Here is a 21,651-nt window from a genome sequence, read left to right on the forward strand (position 1 = left end):
CTCTTTGGGTTCTCTGATCTCCTCTTGCTCTCCTCCCAGCAGACTAGGGCAACGTCACTGCTCTGTGTGCCATGCTGGGTATCTCTTCTCCAGAATGACTCCTTATTTTCCAAGTATCCCCAAACTTTGTCATCTTAACCCTTCTCTTCTTTTGCCTGTGCTCCATATTAAGTACGAGTGGGCTGCCATCATGACGGTTTCATGGAGCTTGGGAATTAACTCACACGTGAACTCGTGCGTTAGAACCCACTCTTAAGTTGGGAGCTTTCTATAAACGCTTTATTCCTACAGTAACATTTGGTACTCACATTGGTTAGTTTACTTAATTTAACTACAACCCCATGGGAAAAGAAAGAAACTGAGCATGAGGACATGTTATACCTTGACCAAGGTCACACAGCTGGTTAGCGGTGGAGCACACTTTGGGCCAAGTTTGTCCAACTACAAGCCCAGACTCTTTCCCTGCACTAAAACACGTTAAATATATTCATATAATAACTTGATATTTGCACATCGGTCAAGTGGATAGATATCGTTTCCATTTTGCAAATACTGAAAGGTGTATTGCAAAAAAATGTAATCAGGAGAAGATCCCAGAGGAACAGGGATAGAGCCAAGAAAACGATCCATTTTCCTGTCACGGCAACATTGTGTCTCCCGTGTGCCCTTCCTGCCCTCTTCTGTCACGTACAGTGAAGGGGCAGATGCACACACAGCCAGCATTCCCATGTCAGGGGACACGCACAGTGCCCGGGGCAAAGAACAGAGACTTCACACAGCCTTCACATTGGTCTTCTGGAAGGACTGAACCTTCAGCAGGGTGGAGGCAGTGGCCTGGGGCATAGGACAAGCCTTCACGTAGCTCCACATGGCGGGAGGATGTGGCACTGGAAGGACGAGAGAGGGCAGTGCTCAGGGAAGAGGCCACGGGCACCAGGGACCCTGTGGGCTGTGAGGTGGAGAAGGGTCGTCGTTGGATTTGTTTGTCAGGAAGGGTCACTGGTGACTATGCAGGAATGGGCTGAGGGGAGAGAACCGGGGCCGCGAAGGAAAGGTGAAGAGAAGGGGTGGGTTTGAGCCTCTTTTGTGAGGGAGCGTAGGGAGGACCAGGGACTGATAGTGTGTTGAGGCTGGGAGAGAGTGAAAGGAGTTCAGCGTAAACCTTGAGGTTTTGAACTTGAAGAACCACACAGGTGGTCGTGCCATCTATCGAAAAGGGGAAAAGCCAGCAGGGAACTCGCTTCCACAAGAAAGGAACAACGTGAGCCACTTGGAGGCGTACCTGAGTCTGATTCTTCTGAGACGTTGAAATGCAAGTGTCCCGTGAGGGAAACAGGTCTCCTGCCCAGGGAGGACCCTGGGTAAGGGTATTTGGCAGTCACTGGGATGTAGGCTGAAATCATGGGAATAGAGGGAAGAAGAAGACAGAGTGTAGTCTGAGAGGGACTAGAAGATTTCTCAGTGTCTGAGGCAAAGACAGGAAGAAAAGGGCAAGAAGAGAGAAATGTAAGCAGCAGCGGCAGAGAGGTTACGGGAAACCCAGAAGACTGTAGTATCAGAAAGTCATGGGGGAGGACGGCTGCGAAAAGGAGTTAACGATGTCAGATACATCCTGATAACAGCAAAAGCCAGATGCCGAGGTTGCCACCTCGTAAACTTTTGGACTGGCATTTCTCTAGCACTGTCAGTCCTAGTGAGCCCCGAACCCCGTCTCCCTGCTCTGCACCCCAGCTCAGACCTACGACTTCACATCTCTCAATGCACCCAGGAATAGCAAATTCACGGGGAAGTTCTTCCATTCCCAGTTCTTTCTGCTTTCAGGTACTTATTATATTTTCTTCCAGAGTTCCCCAGCTATGCTTCTAGAAAACCCCTATACCACTTCTGCCCCCAAAGACCCAGTCTGCCCCTAGTGCTTGGTCCACAAATATCTCAGGGTGTTTTTTGAAGTATAAGGCTCAGGTGTCTTCAGCGACGCCCAGTTTCACCTTAGATGTCAGTTTCACGCTGAGCTTGGACACCACACTCATCCGAAGGCCCTGTCTTACAAGTTTGACCCCGTTTCTCACACCCATGGAATCAGGATATTGTTTTCCTATTTTTCATGAAAGAAATAGAGGCTGATGTGAGTTTTGTCCCAATTAACAGCCCGGAAGTCTTCTGGTCGACTCCCACCCCCAACTCTGGCCCCGCCACAGCTACCACCCCATGAAACCATAGAGCGGCCGGTGGGCACAGGGGCCATGGTGGCCCGCTCCAGCGACCTGCCCTACCTGATCGTCGGGGTCGTCCTGGGCTCCATCGTCCTCATCATCGTTGCCTTCATCCCCTTCTGCTTGTGGAGGGCCTGGTCTAAGCAAAGTGAGTGAATGACCGTCCTCAACCCCAAGGGGAAGGAGCCTGGGGTGGGGGTGAGGGGAGGAGGGGTCTCCCAGTCCCTAAGGAGGCCTCTGCCCAGGGCAGGATCCCAGGCGCCCTGCTTCACACTCATGGGAGCTCAAGTTCCTGGTGGGTCCCCCAGAGGGCTTGGAGAGAGTCAGAGATCGCTCACAGATGGGGCCTTCCCTTCGTCTCATAGACGTTGGCAGCTAGAGAGGATGAAGTGGGAGTCGGTCTGTGTTCTCTGCATCCCTGGAGCTCAGTACTTAGCTGGCTCTGTTTTCTTGTACTGTCTCAAGCTCTGACCACGTACTCATACTTTCAGTTGACCCTGCCTCTTCCCGCCTCTCTAGGTCTGTGGCTCCCTCGAGCTTTCCCCCTAATCCTAGGTTAATCTGATTTATCCACTGATTTCTGCTTCAGACGGTAACACATCTGGTCAACTTGCTTCATTTAAATATTGTCCCTTGTGTTAACTTGCCACTTCATTCTCCCAAATCCTGGTCCTGTGTCTCCTCTCCCTACTGCAAAAAAAAAAAAAAAAAAAAAAAAAACGTCTAGATGTTAGGAAGAAGTGGGAGACAGGAAGAATTTTCCGAGAGAAAGAATATTCTCTACCCTGGCGCGATGTCAACTCCCCGCCTACCTCATTTGACCTTAAGTCCTCAGGAGTTTTCTGAGATTCACATGGGACTTTTTCAAGCTGCCCCAGGCCTCCTTGACCTAAGCGTAGCTCTATCCTTCTGTTCTTCCAGAACATACAACAGACCTGGGTTTTCCTCGAAGTGCCCTTCTGCCCTCCTCCTGCCAATACACTATGGTACCACTGGGAGGGCTCCCAGGCCACCGAGCCAATGGGCAGCCCTACCTCAGTGGCACCAGCGGACGGGCCTGTACCAATGGGGTACATGTGAACACGGCCTGCCCTGCAGCTGCCATGGGCTACCCAGGCGTGAAGCCTCAGCAGCGCCGCCCAGGGGAGCTTCAGCAGGTAACGTAGTTCTGGGAGTGTGGGCACGCAGGGACGGTTCACCATGGAGGGCGTGGCCGGGCCACCTCCTGAGGCTCCCTCCCTTCTAGCCTCTAATCCCGGGCTGCTGGGCCTGCTGAACAACGAATGGGGAAGTTACCTGGACTCTCTGACGTGACCTTCTCGTTCCTCGTTTGAGCAGCAGGATGACACTGACAGCACGCTGAGGCAGACCGTTCTTGGCAGTGGACGTGACCCCCCCAGTCACCAGATTCCCAGGTACCCAGGCCCCTCCCTGCCTTCCACCCCTGAGCCCCAGCACTCGCTCTCTCACTAGTTCCTCAAACCCAGCATGGATCACTGAGAGGTAAGCACAAGTGCTTCACTCACGATCCCCTCATCTGACAAACTGCTCCCCTGGACTCTTTTTTTTTCCCTCGGTACGCGGGCCTCTCACTGCTGTGGCCTCTCCCGTTGCGGAGCACAGGCTCAGCGGCCATGGCTCACGGGCCCAGTCGCTCCGTGGCATGTGGGATCTTCCCGGACCGGGGCACGAACCCGCGTCCCCTGCATCGGCAGGCGGACTCTCAACCATTGCGCCACCAGGGAAGCCCTCCCCTGGACTCTTAGCCTAAGGGGGTTAGTTGTTGTGTTTGCAGTTATGATGCCTTTTCTGCTCAGCAATTCCTCCCTCGCTTCTCAGGCCAGAGCAGCCCCACCCAGCTGGCTCTGCCCATAGGCCCCACGTCCTCTCATGTACTTAGGACACGCATGGAGTCACATGGAAGGAGACTAGAATTGCCTGTGGAAGCGATGGTGTGGCACCTCTTGATGTCCAAAGGGGAGCAGCCCCTGCCCCGCCTGAGCCCTGCCCAGCTCTGCTGCCCCCGACGGGAGTATCCAGGGCAGTGGGATCCAGGCCCACGCTGCCCCTGCCTCACCCCTCCGCCTGGTTTTGTGCATGCAGGGCTCCCAAGTCTAACCCGGACGAGGGCTCGCTCTTATACACGCTGCCCGATGACTCAGCTTGCCAGCTGCTCCAGCCTCAGCAGGACTGCCACCACCTCCAGGGGCAGCCAGCAGCCACGGGCCAGCCCGGCATGAGGCGTGTACCCCAGGGTCCTGGGCTGGAAGCCACGTGGGACCCTCTTTCTCACCCAGGTCAGTGCTGAGGGCAGGGCGGGCGGTTGAACAGGCTGGGGATGAGGTGAGGTATAGGCGTCCACGACCCGGGAGTGACGTGCAGGCGGGGCGAGAACAGTCCCTGAAGGCGGTGTCTGGTAAAGACCGTCCACAGCTTGAATATCCGAGATGGGGGTGCAAAGGGGAGCTGGCCACCTCCTTCCCTGCTGAAGGCCCAGCACATCTGCAGGGAGTGTCAGGTGGGTCCAACATGGCAAGCTCTGTCCTCAAAGGCTGAGAGACCGGGCACTTCTCCATTTCAGGGAGAGAAGCCCTTTTGGTCTCAGCATCTCAAGGCCACTCACCAATTCCCGCCGCCTCTCATCACACTAAGAGGCACTCTCTAATCACTCCGAAGTACCTTGCTGTGTTGGGTCTTGTCTCTTAATTAAGGAATGAGGTTGCATCCATCATTAAGCCAGGTTCTCACATTATCAGAACTCTGTGCTTCCAGAGAACTTTCCCTCCAAGGGACTCGATGCACAGCGTGCCCAGCCCACTGTCCTCCTTTGTGCCCATCTTTTTGATACCTGGTTGGGCACAGGCTGGTTCAGAGAATTAGCTGCTGTTTCTTATAGCCTCCATGGTGTGGCTTCCAGGTCACATGCAGCTCCCAGACCCTGGGAGATGAAATTCTAAGACAGGTACCTCCTAGAGCCAGACCCCAGTAGCATCTACACAGGACTCCCTCCATCGGGGGGCATGAGTTGCGAGTGAGATGCTCATGGCCAGAAAGCACAGGAGAAGGGTGTACTAGCAGCCCACACCTGGAGAGAGCAGAACTTTCTTGCACGGTTCCTGGGCTCAGCTGACGTCATCTGCCCCTGGTTATAGGGTAGATGCATGAGGGTCTCCACGCTTCCACCACTGAAATGTGCAGGTGGGACGTGGGTAAGAAGTGGCCCATACTTAGAGGGAGTATAATTGTCCTTTTTGTGGTTGTAGGTCTCTGTCCTTCCTCTAAAGCCAGTAACCAGCTCCCAGAGAGAGCCCAGAGAGAGGGTGACCCAGTACTGCTGAGCACTAGTTCCTGGTCAGTCTGGATTCTAACGTTTCCCACTTTTCTCTCCCCTCAGGGTCCCGGTGCTGCTTGGGCCTCGTACCGGTTGAAGAGGTGGCCAGTCCCGACTCCTGCCCTGCGGGGAGAGGAGACTGGTGTCCCCAGCACCCCGTGGGGGCCTACGTAGGGCAGGAACTTGGGATGCGGCTCTCCCCCAGCCCACCGGTTCACATGTCTTTTGAAATACCACCTCCTACAATTTAGGCAGAAGCTGATATCCCAGAAAGACACTATATATTGTTGTTTCTTTAAAAAAGAGAGAAAATTGGTATTTATTTTTCTATAATAGCCATATTTATATATTTATGCACTTGTAAATAAATGTATATGTTTTTATAATTCTGGAGAGACATAGGGAATCCTCCCCACTGAGGTCTGAGGTGGGAAGCAAAGAAGCCGCAACGGAACAGGAGTCAACCGGGAAAGAGCAGCACAGACTGAGGAGGCAGCCCGTCCCTTAGACCCTCCGCCGCTGCCTGGGCCCCTGCAGAAGGCCCACAGAGAAGCCCGTGGAAGGAGGACTCCTAGGCACACTGTCCACAGTGACTGCAAGAGAAGGGCCAGGGCCGTGCGATCAGAGGCTGCAGCCACCCGTGACGGTGGCTGGATCTGGTGCTAAAGGAAACGTTTTCCCAAGATGCCCGTGAGACTAGACTAAGATGTGTATAGTACTGTAAGCATTAACAAACCTTCCAGAATCAATAATCTGTGGCAACATATCTCTGTAAAAATAAACACTGTAATGTCTAAATAAATGTTTAGTCTTCCCTGTAACCTACAGCTTAGTCATGTATGAGTCAGCATTCTCTTTAGATGTTAGGATTCAGTCTGAGTATTTGAAGAAACATCCACTTGTGATGTTTTCAGATCCATCGAGGAGAAGTCTGGAAAAGGTAGCAAATGTTTCTAATTTTGTCTTTTTAAATATTGACTCTCAGTTGTGTTTTCATTAATGCAGATGCGTGGTAACTGTTTAGTCCAAGAGGGACACAGTGTACAGTGGGCGAGGAGAAGCAGATTCACCGTTCTCTGACTGGACTTGAGGTAAAGCTATGGTCAGATCGGAAGGAATGAGGCTCATCTTTTCTATACAGGTGTGTGTTGAAGACTAAGTATTTTCTCCAAAATGCCATTTAGTGAAGTGCTGTGCTACAGGTGAACATATGGTGCCTCGTAAAATTCACTTCCCTTCTTTCCAAAGAAACAGCAACGTGGCCAGGGGAGTTGACTCACTAGTTGTTTAAAATCAACATTTACTCACTGCCGTCCAACCACAGGATCAACCTTTGTCCGGGCAAGTGGAAGTAGATGGAGGCTGAAGCTTTTTGCTGAGACCCTACCACACTTTAACTGTTTTCAGGAGGGAAAGGTACCTTTTAGATTTCAGTTGAGTTGAGTTACAGATGAAATCCACTTGAAACAGTTAATCCTCTTCCGGGTCATCAATGGCAGACCCTAGCTTCACACTCCAGTCACAAATTGAATAGTCCTAAGAAAGCCCCAGGAGGTGACTGATGGTCTAGGGCAAGTGCGCCCTCTGCTGGCCAGAAGAGATTCCTGCATCCTTTCTCTGTCCAGCAGCTAAATTGGAACATGGTTTTCAGAAAAGCAGTATTTTAAAAATATTTCAAGAAATGAAATGAAGGACTGTAGGAATACGGAAATGATAGGAAAGGAGACGTAGAGCAGGGAAGAGAAGAGATAAGATATTGTGACTTCAGACACAATCTAGCATCAAGGGCCTAGAGGTCACTTCCAGGAGGGACAGATCTTACCTCTCAGATCTGGGCTATAACTCAACTTCTAGCCCATTGGCTTTTGAAAACAAGAAAACTCCCCTGTTTTCTTAATGCTTGATGATCCCAGTGGTTGTCAAGGTGAGTTTTGGTGAAGCTTATGGAAGTGGTATGGTTCCAGTGCTGTGCAGAAAGCAGTTTTATGTGACAGCAGTGCTTTTAGCTCTCAAAAAAAAAAAAAAAAAAAAAAAGCCTGGGAATGAAAAAGCACTTCTAAGGCAGGTTAAATGAGATAAATGTGCATATTTACTTTAGCCAATTGCAGGAGAGGAGGAAAAGGTTAGGCATCAGGCCTTTAAATTTTAGCCTAGAAAAGGAAACAGCTTAGATACTCAGTTTCATCGCATCTTGCATTTCTTTAGATTCAGGTTAATTATTATAGTGCCTTTTAAAAATCTGATTCAGTCAGCAGAGGCTATATAAATTAATCAAAAGGAAGAGTAAGACCTAGTTGGGCAGGAGCTGGTGGTGGTGTGGAGTTCAGCTCATGGCTCAGGACAGCCACACAGGACAGGCTGAGTCGGCAGGAATGAGAAACTCCTTTTCCTGTGAAGTTCTGACAGAGGGGCTGGACTCTACAGTTTTTCTTTCAATGTTGAGATTTGATGATACTATGGACGAGGGTTCAGAATAGCCAAGGGACATTAACAGTTGATCCACAAGTAAGGCAGATTTTTGGCCTCTTTCAAAGGCGAGGCTGCCTTCTCTAAGGGCACAGCAGGAGGCAGAGCACAGTTAGATCAGGAGACTAGGACAGCTTTCCATCCACCCCCAGCCAGGGCTGCACCCTGGTGCTCTCCTGCTTGCTATTAAACCTCCCGGAGACTCAGTTGCTATAGATTCAAGACTAAGCCTGGGATCAATGAAATGAAACGAAAGCTAATTCAAAATAAAAATGAATTAACTGTATTGTCAAATCCCAAACGTGCTGTATGAATACCTAATATTGTAAACTTTAGTGATTTTGTCTAGTTCAGTTTGGGAAAAAGTAATAATCCTGACTGGTTTTACTCGTCCATAGACTAAATTCATTCTTGCTGCAATTAGAATCTCAGGATTCAAAATGCGAAGAAGCCTCAGAGCTTATCCAGATCTCTCATTTGTCTGACAATGAGGCCCAGGAAAATAATGTAATTTTTACCCTAGCTCTCACCACAACAAGGGGATAGTGTCTCCTCCGGGACCACCCACTGTATCGAGGCGGCCGCTCAAGGGCGTAGCCAGCCAGTTACGTAAGTTTGGTGGTAGCCCTTCCTGCTGCAGCCAAGCTTCAGATGGACGCGGCCCCAGCTCACAGCTTGACTACAACCTCGTAAGAGACCCGAGCTGGAAACACCCAGCTAAGTAGCTCCCAGCTTCCTGACCCTCAGAAACTGGGTGAGATAATGTTGTTTTAAGCTATGTTTGGGGGTGATTTTTTATGCAGGAATAACTAAGTAGGTAAAACACTCAGAACTGTGACTAGCACATTTTTTTTGAAATGCTTGAAGGGCACACATAGTTAAGGGTGTACACACATAGTTTAGTGTGTACAGCAGAGAATGTGGTAAAGGGTGCTCTCCAGTAGAAAAGCTGCTGCATCAGAGCTCTGTGGTGATGGGCACAAACAGTGAGCTATTTGGACCTCTCAAATAGGAGTATGAAAGGATCTTAGAGACACAAGAGGCCAAGTGGCCCCCTGTAATATATATATATATTCCAACATACAAAAAACCCCAAGTCCTGTCTATAATTTTGGGGGGCAGATCAGCAGGCTAGACAGGTTACGAAAACTTGACCTTGCTGAGGTCACTTTCTACATTGGTGCAACATTGCCGCCTTTCCCTTTCCTTTTCGGTAACCAATTCATATTCTGGGATGGCCTCAAGGGAGTAGCTCATTAAAATGCACCCACAGAGCACGGAATTTAAAGTGCTATGTTCTGTTACTAACAGAAATCCAAATATCAGTGAAATCATTCTGAGATGAATTCCACTGACTACTTACCCCCAAACCAAAAGAATACTCCCAAATTACTTTAAATGTTGTATACAATCAAAAGTGATTATGAGAGTTGATCTCTCAGTGATGGGATCTATTTCATTACTTCCTGATCTATATCAAAACCAGCAAATGACTCGAGTAGAAACAAAGAAAATGGCACAGGACATGAGAAACTATAGGAAGTGCTTAGAATACTGGTAGAGTTGCAGACACCTTCAGAGAAGAGCCTCCTTCTCAACCATTTTGCAAAACACACTTCTGTGCTCCACCCAGAGCTAAGGAGGTTGCTAAAACTATGGGTGATTCAGGAAGCTGTTTATTTTTTTTGCTTTATGCCAGTCTAAAGCAAACCGCTCTGCTCTTTCTGTCTGCATTGCCTGAATCCCGACCCCTCAAATAACTGCTTTATGACGTTAACAATGTCAAAATTCTAAATTGCATTTTTCTCAGATATTGTTGGCAAAATAGTTTTTGTTCTCTTGTGTCCTCTCAGAGAATACCTGATAACATCAAAGTTTATTTTCCAAGGATCCAACGACCAAGAAAAGGAAGTTTTCTCATGGTTTGCTGAATGATCGATTTTCTTGCTAATAGCTAAGAATTCAGATAACCAAAAAACAAATTTCCTAAAACAGGATATATTACCGATGGTTTCTGGCGATTTAAGGTAACAGCCTCCTAAGACTTCATATTTGACCCAGTTGGTTGCAAACACATCTGCATTGGTTCAGTTCAATAATAAGTAGCTGTTGGGTGCTGTAGTCAGTTTTAAGATAAGCAGTTGGGGGGAAATTATTAAAACTACATGACTGGATGTGGTTGTAGACTTTCAGATAAGTTCACTTTAAAACAGTAGGATTGTTGCAGGCGACAAGGAAACAGAACATCTGTTGAATGAAGTGTCAGAAATCTTGGCTGGATTTGAGAAAAAAGCAAACTTAAGGCCCACGGGCTTCATTCATTCTCTTGTGGAGAGTGAATGGGGGGGAGAACAAGGCCACCTTTCTTACGCAAAAGAGCAACCTCTTCCTTTAAGGCCATAATCCTTTCGGCCTGGACTTGGATCAATTCAGTGACCTTCTCTCTTGCCACAATATCTGCTTTCCGGGGGCCCTGGAAGGCATTGCCCTGTTGAGAGAAAACACCTCCCTGCTTTAAGCACCATTTGGACTATGGAAACACCCCTGTCTTAATTCGTCTTTTAGGTGTGCCTGACTTAAAAGAGCCACCGCTCCTGATTTTAAGAAGCCTTCAAGTCCTCCACTGAAATCCTACCATTGGAAAGGTGTCCCTTTGAGCTAATAAGGCAACTCTTAAAATGCAAATCCCCTTTAGAAGGTAACTCATGAAGCTAGCTATCAGTCACTCATACCCTACAGGGCTCATCGCTGCAATTCTAAAAGGCCAGATACCTCCTTTTCCTATACAGCCCATATCTTGTTTTCCAAAAAAAGAAATCTTTATTCCCTCATCCGATTTCTTCCCCTGCCCAGCCAATTCCTGCTCATGTTTCAGACATCAGTTTTAGGGAGGATTTCTTCACCCCATGGGCTGGGTTAGGGTTCCTGTTCTACGTTCTGTCAAATCATCCATCACTCATCATTGTAGTTATTAGACTGAACCATTTGAAATTTGTGACACGTGACCATTTTTTAGCCTAAAAAGTAGCAGTTTCCTATGGTTTGACCTAAGTGCTTGTTTGATATCTTTCTTGCTAGATCCTGTGCCTTAGAAATAGAGCCCAATATGCCTGGATCTCACCACTCTACCCAGCATCCGCCCTAGAACTTGTTACATAAGTAGACGCTCAATAAATCTGAATGTGCATTAAAGGAAGGGACATAACACCTAGTTATCTTCTCCGTGCCAGGTGCTTTATGTCTGCGACCTCACGTGATCCTCACAACTCAGAACCAGGTGGTGTTATTCCAATTTTAAAGATACAGAAACTGACAGGTTTATGAACTGGCCCAAGTCACTATAATATTAAGGACTGGAAGCAGGATGAGAACCAGGTTACCTGAAGCCAAAAGCCCATGATTTGTCTGTTACCCCACTTACTATGGCAGCCCTGCCTCATAAGTAGGGGTTGTCATTACCCAGTACCTTCTTTTTTTTTTTTTTTTTGCGGTACGCGGGCCTCTCACCGTGTGGCCTCTCCCGTTGCGGAGCACAGGCTCCGGACGCGCAGGCTCAGCGGCCATGGCTCACGGGCCCAGCCGCTCCGCGGCATGTGGGATTCTTCCCGGACCGGGGCACGAACCCGTGTCCCCTGCATCGGCGGGCGGACTCTCAACCACTGCGCCACCAGGGAAGCCCCCAGTACCTTCTTGCCTCTTCTCCCTTGCCCACCTTCACTTCAGGGGCTGTGAAAACTAAACACTAACCTTAGCCACTTTCTTTTCCAGCTGGGAGTGGCTAAGTAGATGTAGCAGAAAACATTTGCTTTCTTAATGAAAGGGACACAAGAGTCTGGCATTTGGGCAGCAACCACAGAGCTGGGGCAGCTGTCTGTGACTCTGAAGGAAACTTCAGCCACTGAGAGAGTCACAGAGATACTGGCCCTGACATCACAGCCCCACTAAACTAAAACCCCTCAGTCATCTCCTGCAGACTTCTTGTTAAGTGAGGAAAAGCACCCCTATTTGTTTAAGCTACTCTTCAAAAGTGGGGCTTTTGGTTACTTGTAGCTAAATGCACGGCCCCTCATGCGCAGTCAGTCCAGACGGTCACTCTGAAGTCACCTTAGCTTTTCCCTCATTCTCTTTACCATATCCAAACAAATTTTGGCTCTTCTTACTTTGAAATGTCTTTGACTGTTGGTTTTTTGTCCTTGCCATCTTCATCCCAATCCATGCCTAGATTGTTGTAAGAGTAATAGCTATGGAGTCAGACAGCCCCCAGTTTAAAAACAAACTTCCCGTTCACTGCAGCTCTATTTACAATAGCAGGGACGTGGAAGCAACCTAAGTGTCCATCAGCAGATGAATGGATAAAGATGATGTGGCACATTTATACAATGGCATATTACTCAGCCATAAAAAGGAACGAAACAGTTATTTGTAGTGAGGTCAGTGGACCTAGAGTCTGTCATACAGAGTGAAGTAAGTCAGAAAGAGAAAAACAAATACCATATGCTAACACATATATATGGAATCTAAAAGAAAAAATGGTTCTGAAGAACCTAGGGGCAGGACAGGAATAAAGACGCAGACGTAGAAAATGGACTTGAGGACACGGGGAGGGGGAAGGGTAAGCTGGGACGAAGTGAGAGAGTGGCATGGACATATATACACTACCAAATGTAAAATAGATAGCTAGTGGGAAGCAGCCGCATAGCACAGGGAGATCAGCTCGGTGCTTTGTGACCACCTAGAGGGGTGGGAGGGAGATGCAAGAGGGAGGGGATATGGGGATATATGTATACGTATAGCTGATTCACTTTGTTATACACAGAAACTAACACACCATTGTAAAGCAATTATACTCCAATAAAGATGTTAAAAAAAAGAAACTTCCCCACGTATTAGCTCTGAGAGCATGAGCACGTTACTTCACCACTCTGAGCTTTGGAAAGTGGTATTTTGAACATTCAATGAGACAGCCAATGGAAAGAGACCATACATGTAAAGCTATATATATATAAAGATATACTATGTAAAGAGACCTACACAATTAATTCCCTTTCCCAGTCAACTGATCTGCCTCCAAACTCTTTCCTCTCCAAGGTATCTGGACGTTCAAAGCACATCAAGTCAACAGATGTTTACTCCCTGACGACTCTGTGAAGAGTCTGTCTAGGCATCACCGCTCTTGAATACTGCTGTGACCCTTCATTCAATAATTCTTTAGTGGCTAAAGGGCCTTTGATAGTCAGATTCTAGGCTTCCTCTCTATTTTAGTTGTAAACCTCCCAGAGCCTCTTATTCATTCTTTCTTTTGGACTTCTGCTTAGACCAGTGACTCTTCAGCTCTAGCATGCAGCTGAATCACCCGGAAGGCTTGTTCTAGATTGCTGGACCCCTCCCCCCACAGCCTCTGATTCTGTAGATCTGGGGGAACCGCACTTTGAGAACCCCTGGCTTAGAACATTTCCTGGGCGCGTAAAGAAAACCAAGAGAAAAAAAAAAAAAACAGCATTTTTGCAGGTACTATTAAAAGATTATAGCACATAGTTCAGAATATGCCATATGTGTTATGTCCCTAGAAGGCAAGGCTTAAATAGGGTGAAACTTTATAAATAAGTATTATCCACCACATGCTGTATTAAGTACTACTAGGTTAGCCTCAATAAATATTATATAAAAGCAAGTTGAAAGCCCTAAAAAGTAACAAGTGTTTTAATAAGTAACATGTGGCCTCCCATAATTCAGGAGGCCCCCTTTAGGTCAAAGGAAGTAAACCTGTATTGGAAATGGATGTTTGACACCAAATTCAGGGAGCATGTTGATGTCATTATTTATACCTAAGTAACCTTACCTCTCCAAGGGCCAAGGCAAATCCCTTAATTAGTACTTGTATGAATTCATACAGTAAAGCTAGTCCCTCAGGCTCATTTTAATATAGACGGTATCAACTCTGTCCTCAGGGACCCAAGTGGGCCAGAAACGTCCAAGATCAAGGTTTGTTTAAAAGCCAGCACTTGATAGTCCCTTTATAGAACATCCCCAATTCTGACAAAAGGTCTGAAGAAAAGGAACATACCTGTTGGTTCTGTAGAATATTCAACTGAGAATCAAGTTTCTTCTTTTCAGTACATAAATCATTCATCTGATGAAGTTTTTTGGTGTGTTCTTTTGTCTTCATCATCAATTCCCGTCGCATTTGAGCAATCTTTTCCTACCGGGGCAGAAAGATGCAAAATGGATTAAGTGAATGAGGAAGCAGAGAAAAATGAATGATTTGATCAAAACCACCAGGCAAATGGAGTGATGTGCACATAGAAAAATACAATAAGCCACTAATATCAGAAGCAAGTGCACCGGGTCTGGTTTGATTAAAGAAGAATGTAAGCAGGATGAAAGTAGGTAAAAATAAGATAGGCATCACTCCATTGTTGAGCAATGACATTAGGGTGCCTACTGAGTGATGGTATTCATTCATTAAAAGGGAGAATGATCCTTTAAGCAGGAAATGTTCCTGTATTGCTTTTTCCCCAGTCTTGGCCCAGGATCCTCAAGGTGTCCCGCTTGAATGGCCATACATGTGCCAGTGGCTTTCCTTTGTTCTCCTACTACTCCAACAAATTATTTTAGATAGCACATATTATCTCCAGCACTACCCTGATAGGGACCATCCCACTGACACGAACACTGAAGTAATTTGTTTCTTCACGGTACAGTGGAAAATCTTCGATGAGACAAGATAGCACTAGGAGGGACTTCCCTGGTGGTCCAGTGGTAAAGAATCCGCCTTCCAGTGCAGGGGACACAGGTTCAATCCCACATGCCATGGGGCAACTAAGCCCACGCACCACAACAATTGAGTTTGCGCGCATCAACTAGAGCCCACGCACAGCAAACTACAGAGCCCACGTGCCCTGGAGCCCGGCGTGCCACAACTAGAGAGAGAGAAAACCCTCACGCCACAACTAGAGAGAAACCCGAGCAGACCTTGCGCCGTCACAAAAAAATCCCGCATGCCTCAACAAAGACCCCGTGTGCTGCAACTAAGACCTGAGGCAGCCAAAAAACAAATAAGGAAAATAAATAAATATTAAAAAAAAAAAAGATTAGCGCTAGGAACCTCTCCTCCTTCCCTATCTACTGTGAAGACAGAAAACTGGAGAAGCCATAATTATTTTTGGGCTTATAAAATCTCTGTAAAAGTTCCTGTCTCTGAATCAGGCTGTCACTGGGGTACTGCCTCATCTGATGGCTCCGGGAACAGTGTAGGCATTTAATACCTTCTAAGACCCTACCAGCTAAATAGTAGATACTTTGTTATAAAATGTATTACTCAGAGATGTTTTTCTAATTTCCAGAATGGAAATAGCATCAAAAGCTATTTAGAATAATACAATTAGGTCCTCAGAGTATAGCAGTTCATGTCTAACACTATTAGAACGTTTATACATTAATGCAGACCTCAGAGTAGAATCTCTCTGTAATCTTTCATGCCATTTTGCCATCATATTTACATGAATCCTGGATCCCAGACCCAATGCTAGTGCTTTCATCCCAAGATAGACCAGTGGCTCAACGAAGTGAATGGTAAGAAAGCCGAGACAGGCTTAAGATCATGAAGGAACCAAGTGGGGCTCACACACGTGCCTCCAGGTGTACAGATGCTTCGTAGGAACCACTGAAAGCTCACCAGGAGTTCTTGCCTCCACCCAGTGGATCACCTGCCCTCTCATCCTAACCTCCCACATCTTCATTTCCTTTGCGTTTGATAGCTCCTTTCGAAGTTTCTTGATCTTCAGTTCTTCAAGTGTTGTATTCACAGAAAGTGTCTGAAGGGCTTCTAGGTTGACCACACGGCCAAACTTGCTGACCATTAGTTGATTGACTGTTTCTTCCATTTCTAAAAGAAGACAGTCACTGTCAGGTTGTTCACCAGATCCCACTGTTATTAAATGAATAATACCAATACCACTACCATTCTGAGGAACAGCTTTTGCAGGAAGATGATAAGAGATTTTACGTTACCAGTTGGGTTTTCCTCTGTGACTTTTCACCTACTACTTTCCTCACTTAGAATGCCCATTGCTCTCTTGTCTTTTCATCTACTTCAAATTCCTGTGTCAAAGGGACTCATCTTTCCCAACTGGCTACACCTTCTGATCTGCCCCTCCTCAGATTATTCATGGGCCCAAATGGGATTATGAAGCCTTCAGTCTTTAATTTTTTATTACTGATCTCTATAACATCTGGTGTTGAGAATAGAACAGTCACTGAACAGAAGTTTCCATCTTATTCCAAGTAAAAATATTAAAATCCTTGCAGTGGTTCACAAGGTCCTACCTGTCCTGCCCTGCCCCTATTATCTCTCCCACCTCCTTTCCCACACCTCTCTCCTCATTCACTCCAGACATCTTTTTCTCAACCTTCTCAAACATTCCAGGCTCACGTGGATATTCTCGTATGGAATTGTCTGGAATTCTCTTCCCGAATAGCCACATGACTCACTCCACACAGCCCATTTTCTGAAAACAAGTTGTGAGACTGGTGAAAGACTCATTTCCAAAACACCCATTTCTGAAGGTGTAACCAAATGTAATTTGTCCCCTAACCAGGGAGAACCACATCTTAGTAAGTATATCACCTTTCCAGGGAGCTCTTCCCTGGCTTCCTAGGGACCTCAGCACTCTTTCCCAGTCCCTTTCTAATTTTTTCTTCTTAACAATCCTCTCCATCTAACATGCAATATGTTTTACTTTTGTTTACTGTGTTTCCTCAACATGTGAACACTGGAAAACCTGGAGAAAATTCCATTTGTGGAGTCTGAGCTCCCCAAGAAAGTGTAATCTTGTAACAAGATTTTCTCAGTCACCAGAGTCCCCTAAGTGAAGTCTGAAGGCCCTAAGGTGTAACAAGATGATGCAATTCTGTTACAGTACAGGAATTTGTATTCAGGTATAATCGTTATGGCTGAATGATAATGGTATAATCAGCATGGCTGCCATTTTGCACAATCCAGGGAGGGTTATTCATTTCTATTCTACGTGAGTGGCGCCCCATGGACTTGTGTCATGCAGTGGCCATGATAATCAGTGATGCAAATGAAATGACTGGATTATTGGCACATGTGTGGCTAGCCTGTGGCTGCCTGCTTGGCCTCCCTCAGTAAGAACCTTGACTTGCCCCAGCTAGCCCCATATAACAGGGTCCCCTCTCCCAAGGCAGCCTCATGTACTAGGACATGGACTCTGGTCCTCGCCACTGTGGAACCAGCCTAACAACACCCTTCTCCTGACTCAGGCCAGCTAGTGTTCCCTGGGCACATAAAGGCTTCTGGAACACTCCCCATCCTCTGTCCCCATGGCTGCAAGCTGTGCTCTCCTTGAAAAGGAGAGAACTTACCTCCCCAGCCCATGTTCTAGACTCTCCTCTTCTTCCCCATTGGGTCTAGGGATGGAGGCAGGCAACAGTGAGTGACTGTGGTGTTTCTCATCACTGGTAAGCATTTGTTCTTTGAGATACAGTAAAGGAACCACTCCTAGCTTCACCTTCTGAATTAGGAGATCAGTCTTTAACCAGACTCACAACTTGCTTTCAGAAAATGGACTGGGGGTAGGAGAAGAACTCAAAGTCACTGAATAAAACTTGAACCACATGGGACTTTTTTTTTTTTAATTTCAACTAACATTCCAGAAATGTGAATACTTCATTTTATCTTCACACATTTTTCCAAACTGTGAGGTTACTCAGAAGGAAATAAGCTTCTTTCCTCATTTTCATACTAGTTTGTTCCTTGGTTTGACAAATAGTATTTCCAAATATAAACAACATTCACAGGCTACAGAAGCCAAAGGAATGTGAAGTACGTGAGAAACATTGGGGCCTCAAGGTTTATACCTGAGAAAACTCTATGTCTCAAATAAGTGTTATTCAAACATAGAGTCCTAACATGTATTTTAAAATTTTATAATCCAGCCACCCATGAGGGTAGAACCATCATCACTCATTGGAAACTGACCTCTACAAATCCAAGCCACTTGGATTGACTGACGGCTATATTCTTCCCATTATTTTTCTTTTTCAAATTTTCTTTTAAAAACTATTATTCAATTGTGGTAAAATACACATAACAAAATGTACCATTTTAATCTTTAAAGTGTACAGGTCTGTGGCATTAAGGTAGATGCTATTATAGTATTGGTAATATTATTATTAAAGTTGGAATACTTCATCACTTACACATATGTTCCATATATCAAATATTCAAAAGGTATTTTAAGAGAATTGTCTTTACTCCATACATCTTATACTGTACACCTCAATTCCATCTGAATTAAGAATGTAAATGTGAGGAACACTAATAGAAGAAACGATAGAAAAATATCTTTGTGACCTCAAAATAGGAAAGGATTTCTTAAGACACACACACACACACACACAGTGAACAAACTATAAATAGATTGATAAAATTAATTATATTGAGATTTTTAAATGTCTGTATCCCAAAAAGATACACTAAATAAAGTAAAAAGGCGAGACACATATTAGAAAAGATTCGAAGTGAATGTGATGGACAAAGAAAGACATAAAATATAGGAAAAAACTCCCTACAATCAATAAAATAAAAAAAAACAAGTAAAAAACTGGGCAAAGTGTATGACAGGCAAGAAAAGGAAACACAAATAAACAGCAAATAAGCTATGTGAAGACATTCAACCTCAAGGACTTCAGGAAACAGTGAAATACAATTTTAACATCTACGAGGTTGGCAGAAATATGAAAGTCTAGCAGTATTAAGTGTTGATTAGACTATGGAGCCCAGGAAATTCTCACACTGCCAAGGGCGAGAAAAGGGTACAGCCACTTTGGAGGGCAACTTGACAATACCCAGGAGAGCGGAAAATGCACACACCCCCCTCTCACCCAGAGCCCCCAGTCCTGGGGACTCGCCTCCTTCCACACATGCACAGGGAGACATGTACAAGAAGGTTCACTGTAACACTGCCTGTAATCATGAAAAATTACAAGTACCCTAAATATCCATCCACAGGAGACTGAAGAAAAACTCTTATAGTCCTACAATGGAATATTGTAGTACCAGTTAAAATGAGTAATTATCTGTAGCAATACGGATTACTCTCAAAAACTGGTTTAATAAAGTGAACTGCAAAATGATAGGAATAATATTATATTACAGTTAAAAACATACAAAGGCACTTTGTATACTGTGTGTGGATACATCCATATGTATACAGACATGCCTGGTGGTTGATTCTGGGGAAGAAGAGAGCAGAACAGTATTATAAGGAGAAGGGCCTTCAGTTGTATCTTCAATGCTTATTTCTTAAGCTTGCTAGTGGGTACAGGGGCTATTGCTGTATTATTCTATAATTTATTATACATAAAACCTTTAAAAATTGCAAGAAACTGTTTCTGTGACAAAATATTTATCCTTTTAAACCAGGAGAATGACCTTTTGATAGAATCAGGAGAGAGAGTAAGTGGGAAGACGGGAAGGTGTTATTTCCTCTCAGTGGTTCCGATCTGTGATGACCTACTGTTTTCAAAGTTGGAGATGGTCACTTGACAGTTCCCTCTCTAATCAATAAATATTACTAAATAAGCCACGGGCTTAATACTCACTCTGTATAGTTTTGGCCATCTCTCTCTTTTCTCGGATGAGCTGTTTACGCCGTTCCCGGCAATCTTTGTTAAGTTTTTGCTGCTGGGAATTTTCCTCGTGGAGCTGGACAATTCGTTCTTGCAGTCGTCCCAAGGAGTGGTTCGAAAAGACCAAAGTTCCAGAAAGATCACTAGGTATTTCTCCGAATACCACATACTCTATCTACAAAAGCAAAACAAAACAAATCAAAATAGACAAAGACCAAGGTAAACTGAAGGTCATGGAAAGCATAAGGGAAACACTTCTTTCTCTGTCCCTTGTCACCACTGAGTAAGGTAAAAGCAGGAAGCCACTTTCAAATAGAAGTCACATTATGTCCCTCTGGGACAGCACTTCTTTCCAAAAAGACCATGCTTGATATCTACTGCATAAGGATGGAACGGACATTTCAGGGTTGGCATATTAGGCAAATTGCTACAGATCGCTAATCCTGTTTGGGTCAGGTTAAACAAGATGTATGTAAGGCTGATCTTAGGTTTTTCTTCTAACATACAGCTTTCTCTATTTACGTGACAAAACATGTACTTCGCTGATATGATCTCTGCATTTTAATGTAAGTTGCAGTTTGAGCAGGATATAGAGATGAACAAAGAGGGAAAAAAGAGAAAGAATATTTTCCTTTTATCTTAACCTCCCTCATTAACAAGTAGAGATTAAGTGAAGCTACTTCTTGCATCATTAGTTCATGTCTACTTAAAGATGGTGTGAAAAGTGACATGTGCCCAAGAGCCAATATTTCAACCTCCAAGCCATTCCCTTAAGTCCTAGGCTTCTCATTTCTTCAGACTTGAAATGATTCAACTTTCAAAGTGATAATGGACCACAGGGAAATATACATGTTTTCATATTATGCTTTTATAACAATCTCAGAAGGGGTAAGAAAAGTTGGGGTGTCATTCTACAGGTAGATTTCTCACAAGGACTGCACTTCTGCCCCCTAGTGGCCCATGAATTTTTCTCTGGAAAAGCCTGAGTGTCATACGGCTTTCCTGCTCAGACAGGGTGGGGCAACCTCTCAGACCCGTCACCTGGTGGAGCTTGAGAGGAATCACAACCAGCAGCTCATTCAACCGCTGCTGCTTCTCACGCTGATAAGCCTCCAGGGCCTCCTCGGCCATATTCAGATTAGTTGCCACAATCTTGACCTGTGGAAAGCCCCATGTGTGAGATGTTGAAAAGATTCACTGAATATATACCCGAGGTGGTAAGTGAAGCCTTTCTGGGAGGAAGCAAAAGCATGAGCTGGATCTGCTTTGTTGGACTGTGATTAAATGGACGATCCCAGTCTGCAGCCCAGCAATATATATTATTCTCTTCCTGCTAAGTCATGATCCACACCACTTTTTCAATTGTTCTAATGACCCCAGAGTTGTATAGGTTTTGTTAATGAAAACTCAGAAGACTTGTCCCCATCTCCCTTTTGTTTTCTGCAGTAAAAGCATCCCTCAGGGCTTCCCTGGTGCAGTGCCCGGGTCCGGGAAGATCCCACATGCCGCAGAGTGGCTGGGCCCGTGAGCCATGGCTGCTAAGCCTGCGCTCCGCAACGGGAGAGGCCACAACAGTGAGAGGCCCGCGTACCGCAAAAAAAAAAAAAAAAAGCATCTCTCAGCCTGGAATGTCTTTGTCTGGATGGTTCAAATCTCATTTGGTCATAATGACATCAATAAACTAGAGAAAAAAGCCCTTTAAAGTAATGAAACTACTAACTACAGTATTTCTAAAGCACATAGCTTCATCTCCTAAAATACTAGAAAGTTTTCCAAATCATTTCCTTGTTCAAGAGGAGAAGCAATCTATCAAAAATATTTCTGAATATGAGTCAAGTGATGCTGCTCTAGGAAAGAGTACTTAAGAGGGAAACTGAGCAGATACAGCAGAAAAATCACTATAATTGTACCAGAAGTTTAGCTTAGTGGCCTCCCACATGGAATGCATACACCCCAGACTTTCAAAGTCATCTACTGGGGTCCGGAAAG

General features: G+C 45.5%; 2 protein-coding genes across 5 annotated transcripts in view; one reads left to right on the top strand and one right to left on the bottom strand.

Moving 5' to 3' along the window:
• The window catches only part of BOC (BOC cell adhesion associated, oncogene regulated), a gene marked incomplete at both ends in the record, with an annotated part of 40,283 nt that extends 34,488 nt beyond the window's left edge, over positions 1-5,795 (top strand). For 3 of the 4 annotated variants that reach the window (XM_082840205.1, XM_082840207.1, XM_082840208.1), the window contains 5 exons: positions 2,149-2,361; positions 3,135-3,370; positions 3,552-3,628; positions 4,317-4,510; positions 5,608-5,795. In XM_082840205.1, the coding sequence (XP_082696331.1) occupies positions 2,149-2,361; positions 3,135-3,370; positions 3,552-3,628; positions 4,317-4,510; positions 5,608-5,795 (908 nt within the window). The remainder of the gene's footprint in view (positions 1-2,148; positions 2,362-3,134; positions 3,371-3,551; positions 3,629-4,316; positions 4,511-5,607) is intronic. The other variant, XM_082840206.1, reaches the window with a different exon arrangement.
• Positions 5,796-10,324: 4,529 nt separating this feature from the next.
• CFAP44 (cilia and flagella associated protein 44) overlaps positions 10,325-21,651 on the bottom strand; it is a gene marked incomplete at its 3' end in the record, with an annotated part of 129,528 nt that continues 118,201 nt past the window's right edge. The window contains exons 30-34 of the mRNA XM_082839952.1: positions 20,704-20,820; positions 19,636-19,837; positions 15,735-15,895; positions 14,075-14,209; positions 10,325-10,498 (exon numbers count right to left, since the gene is read on the bottom strand). Coding sequence (XP_082696078.1) covers positions 10,325-10,498; positions 14,075-14,209; positions 15,735-15,895; positions 19,636-19,837; positions 20,704-20,820 — 789 coding nt within the window. The remainder of the gene's footprint in view (positions 10,499-14,074; positions 14,210-15,734; positions 15,896-19,635; positions 19,838-20,703; positions 20,821-21,651) is intronic.

Source organism: Leucopleurus acutus (assembly GCF_964270905.1).
Source record: "Leucopleurus acutus genome assembly, chromosome: 5".
NCBI lineage: Eukaryota > Metazoa > Chordata > Mammalia > Artiodactyla > Delphinidae > Leucopleurus > Leucopleurus acutus.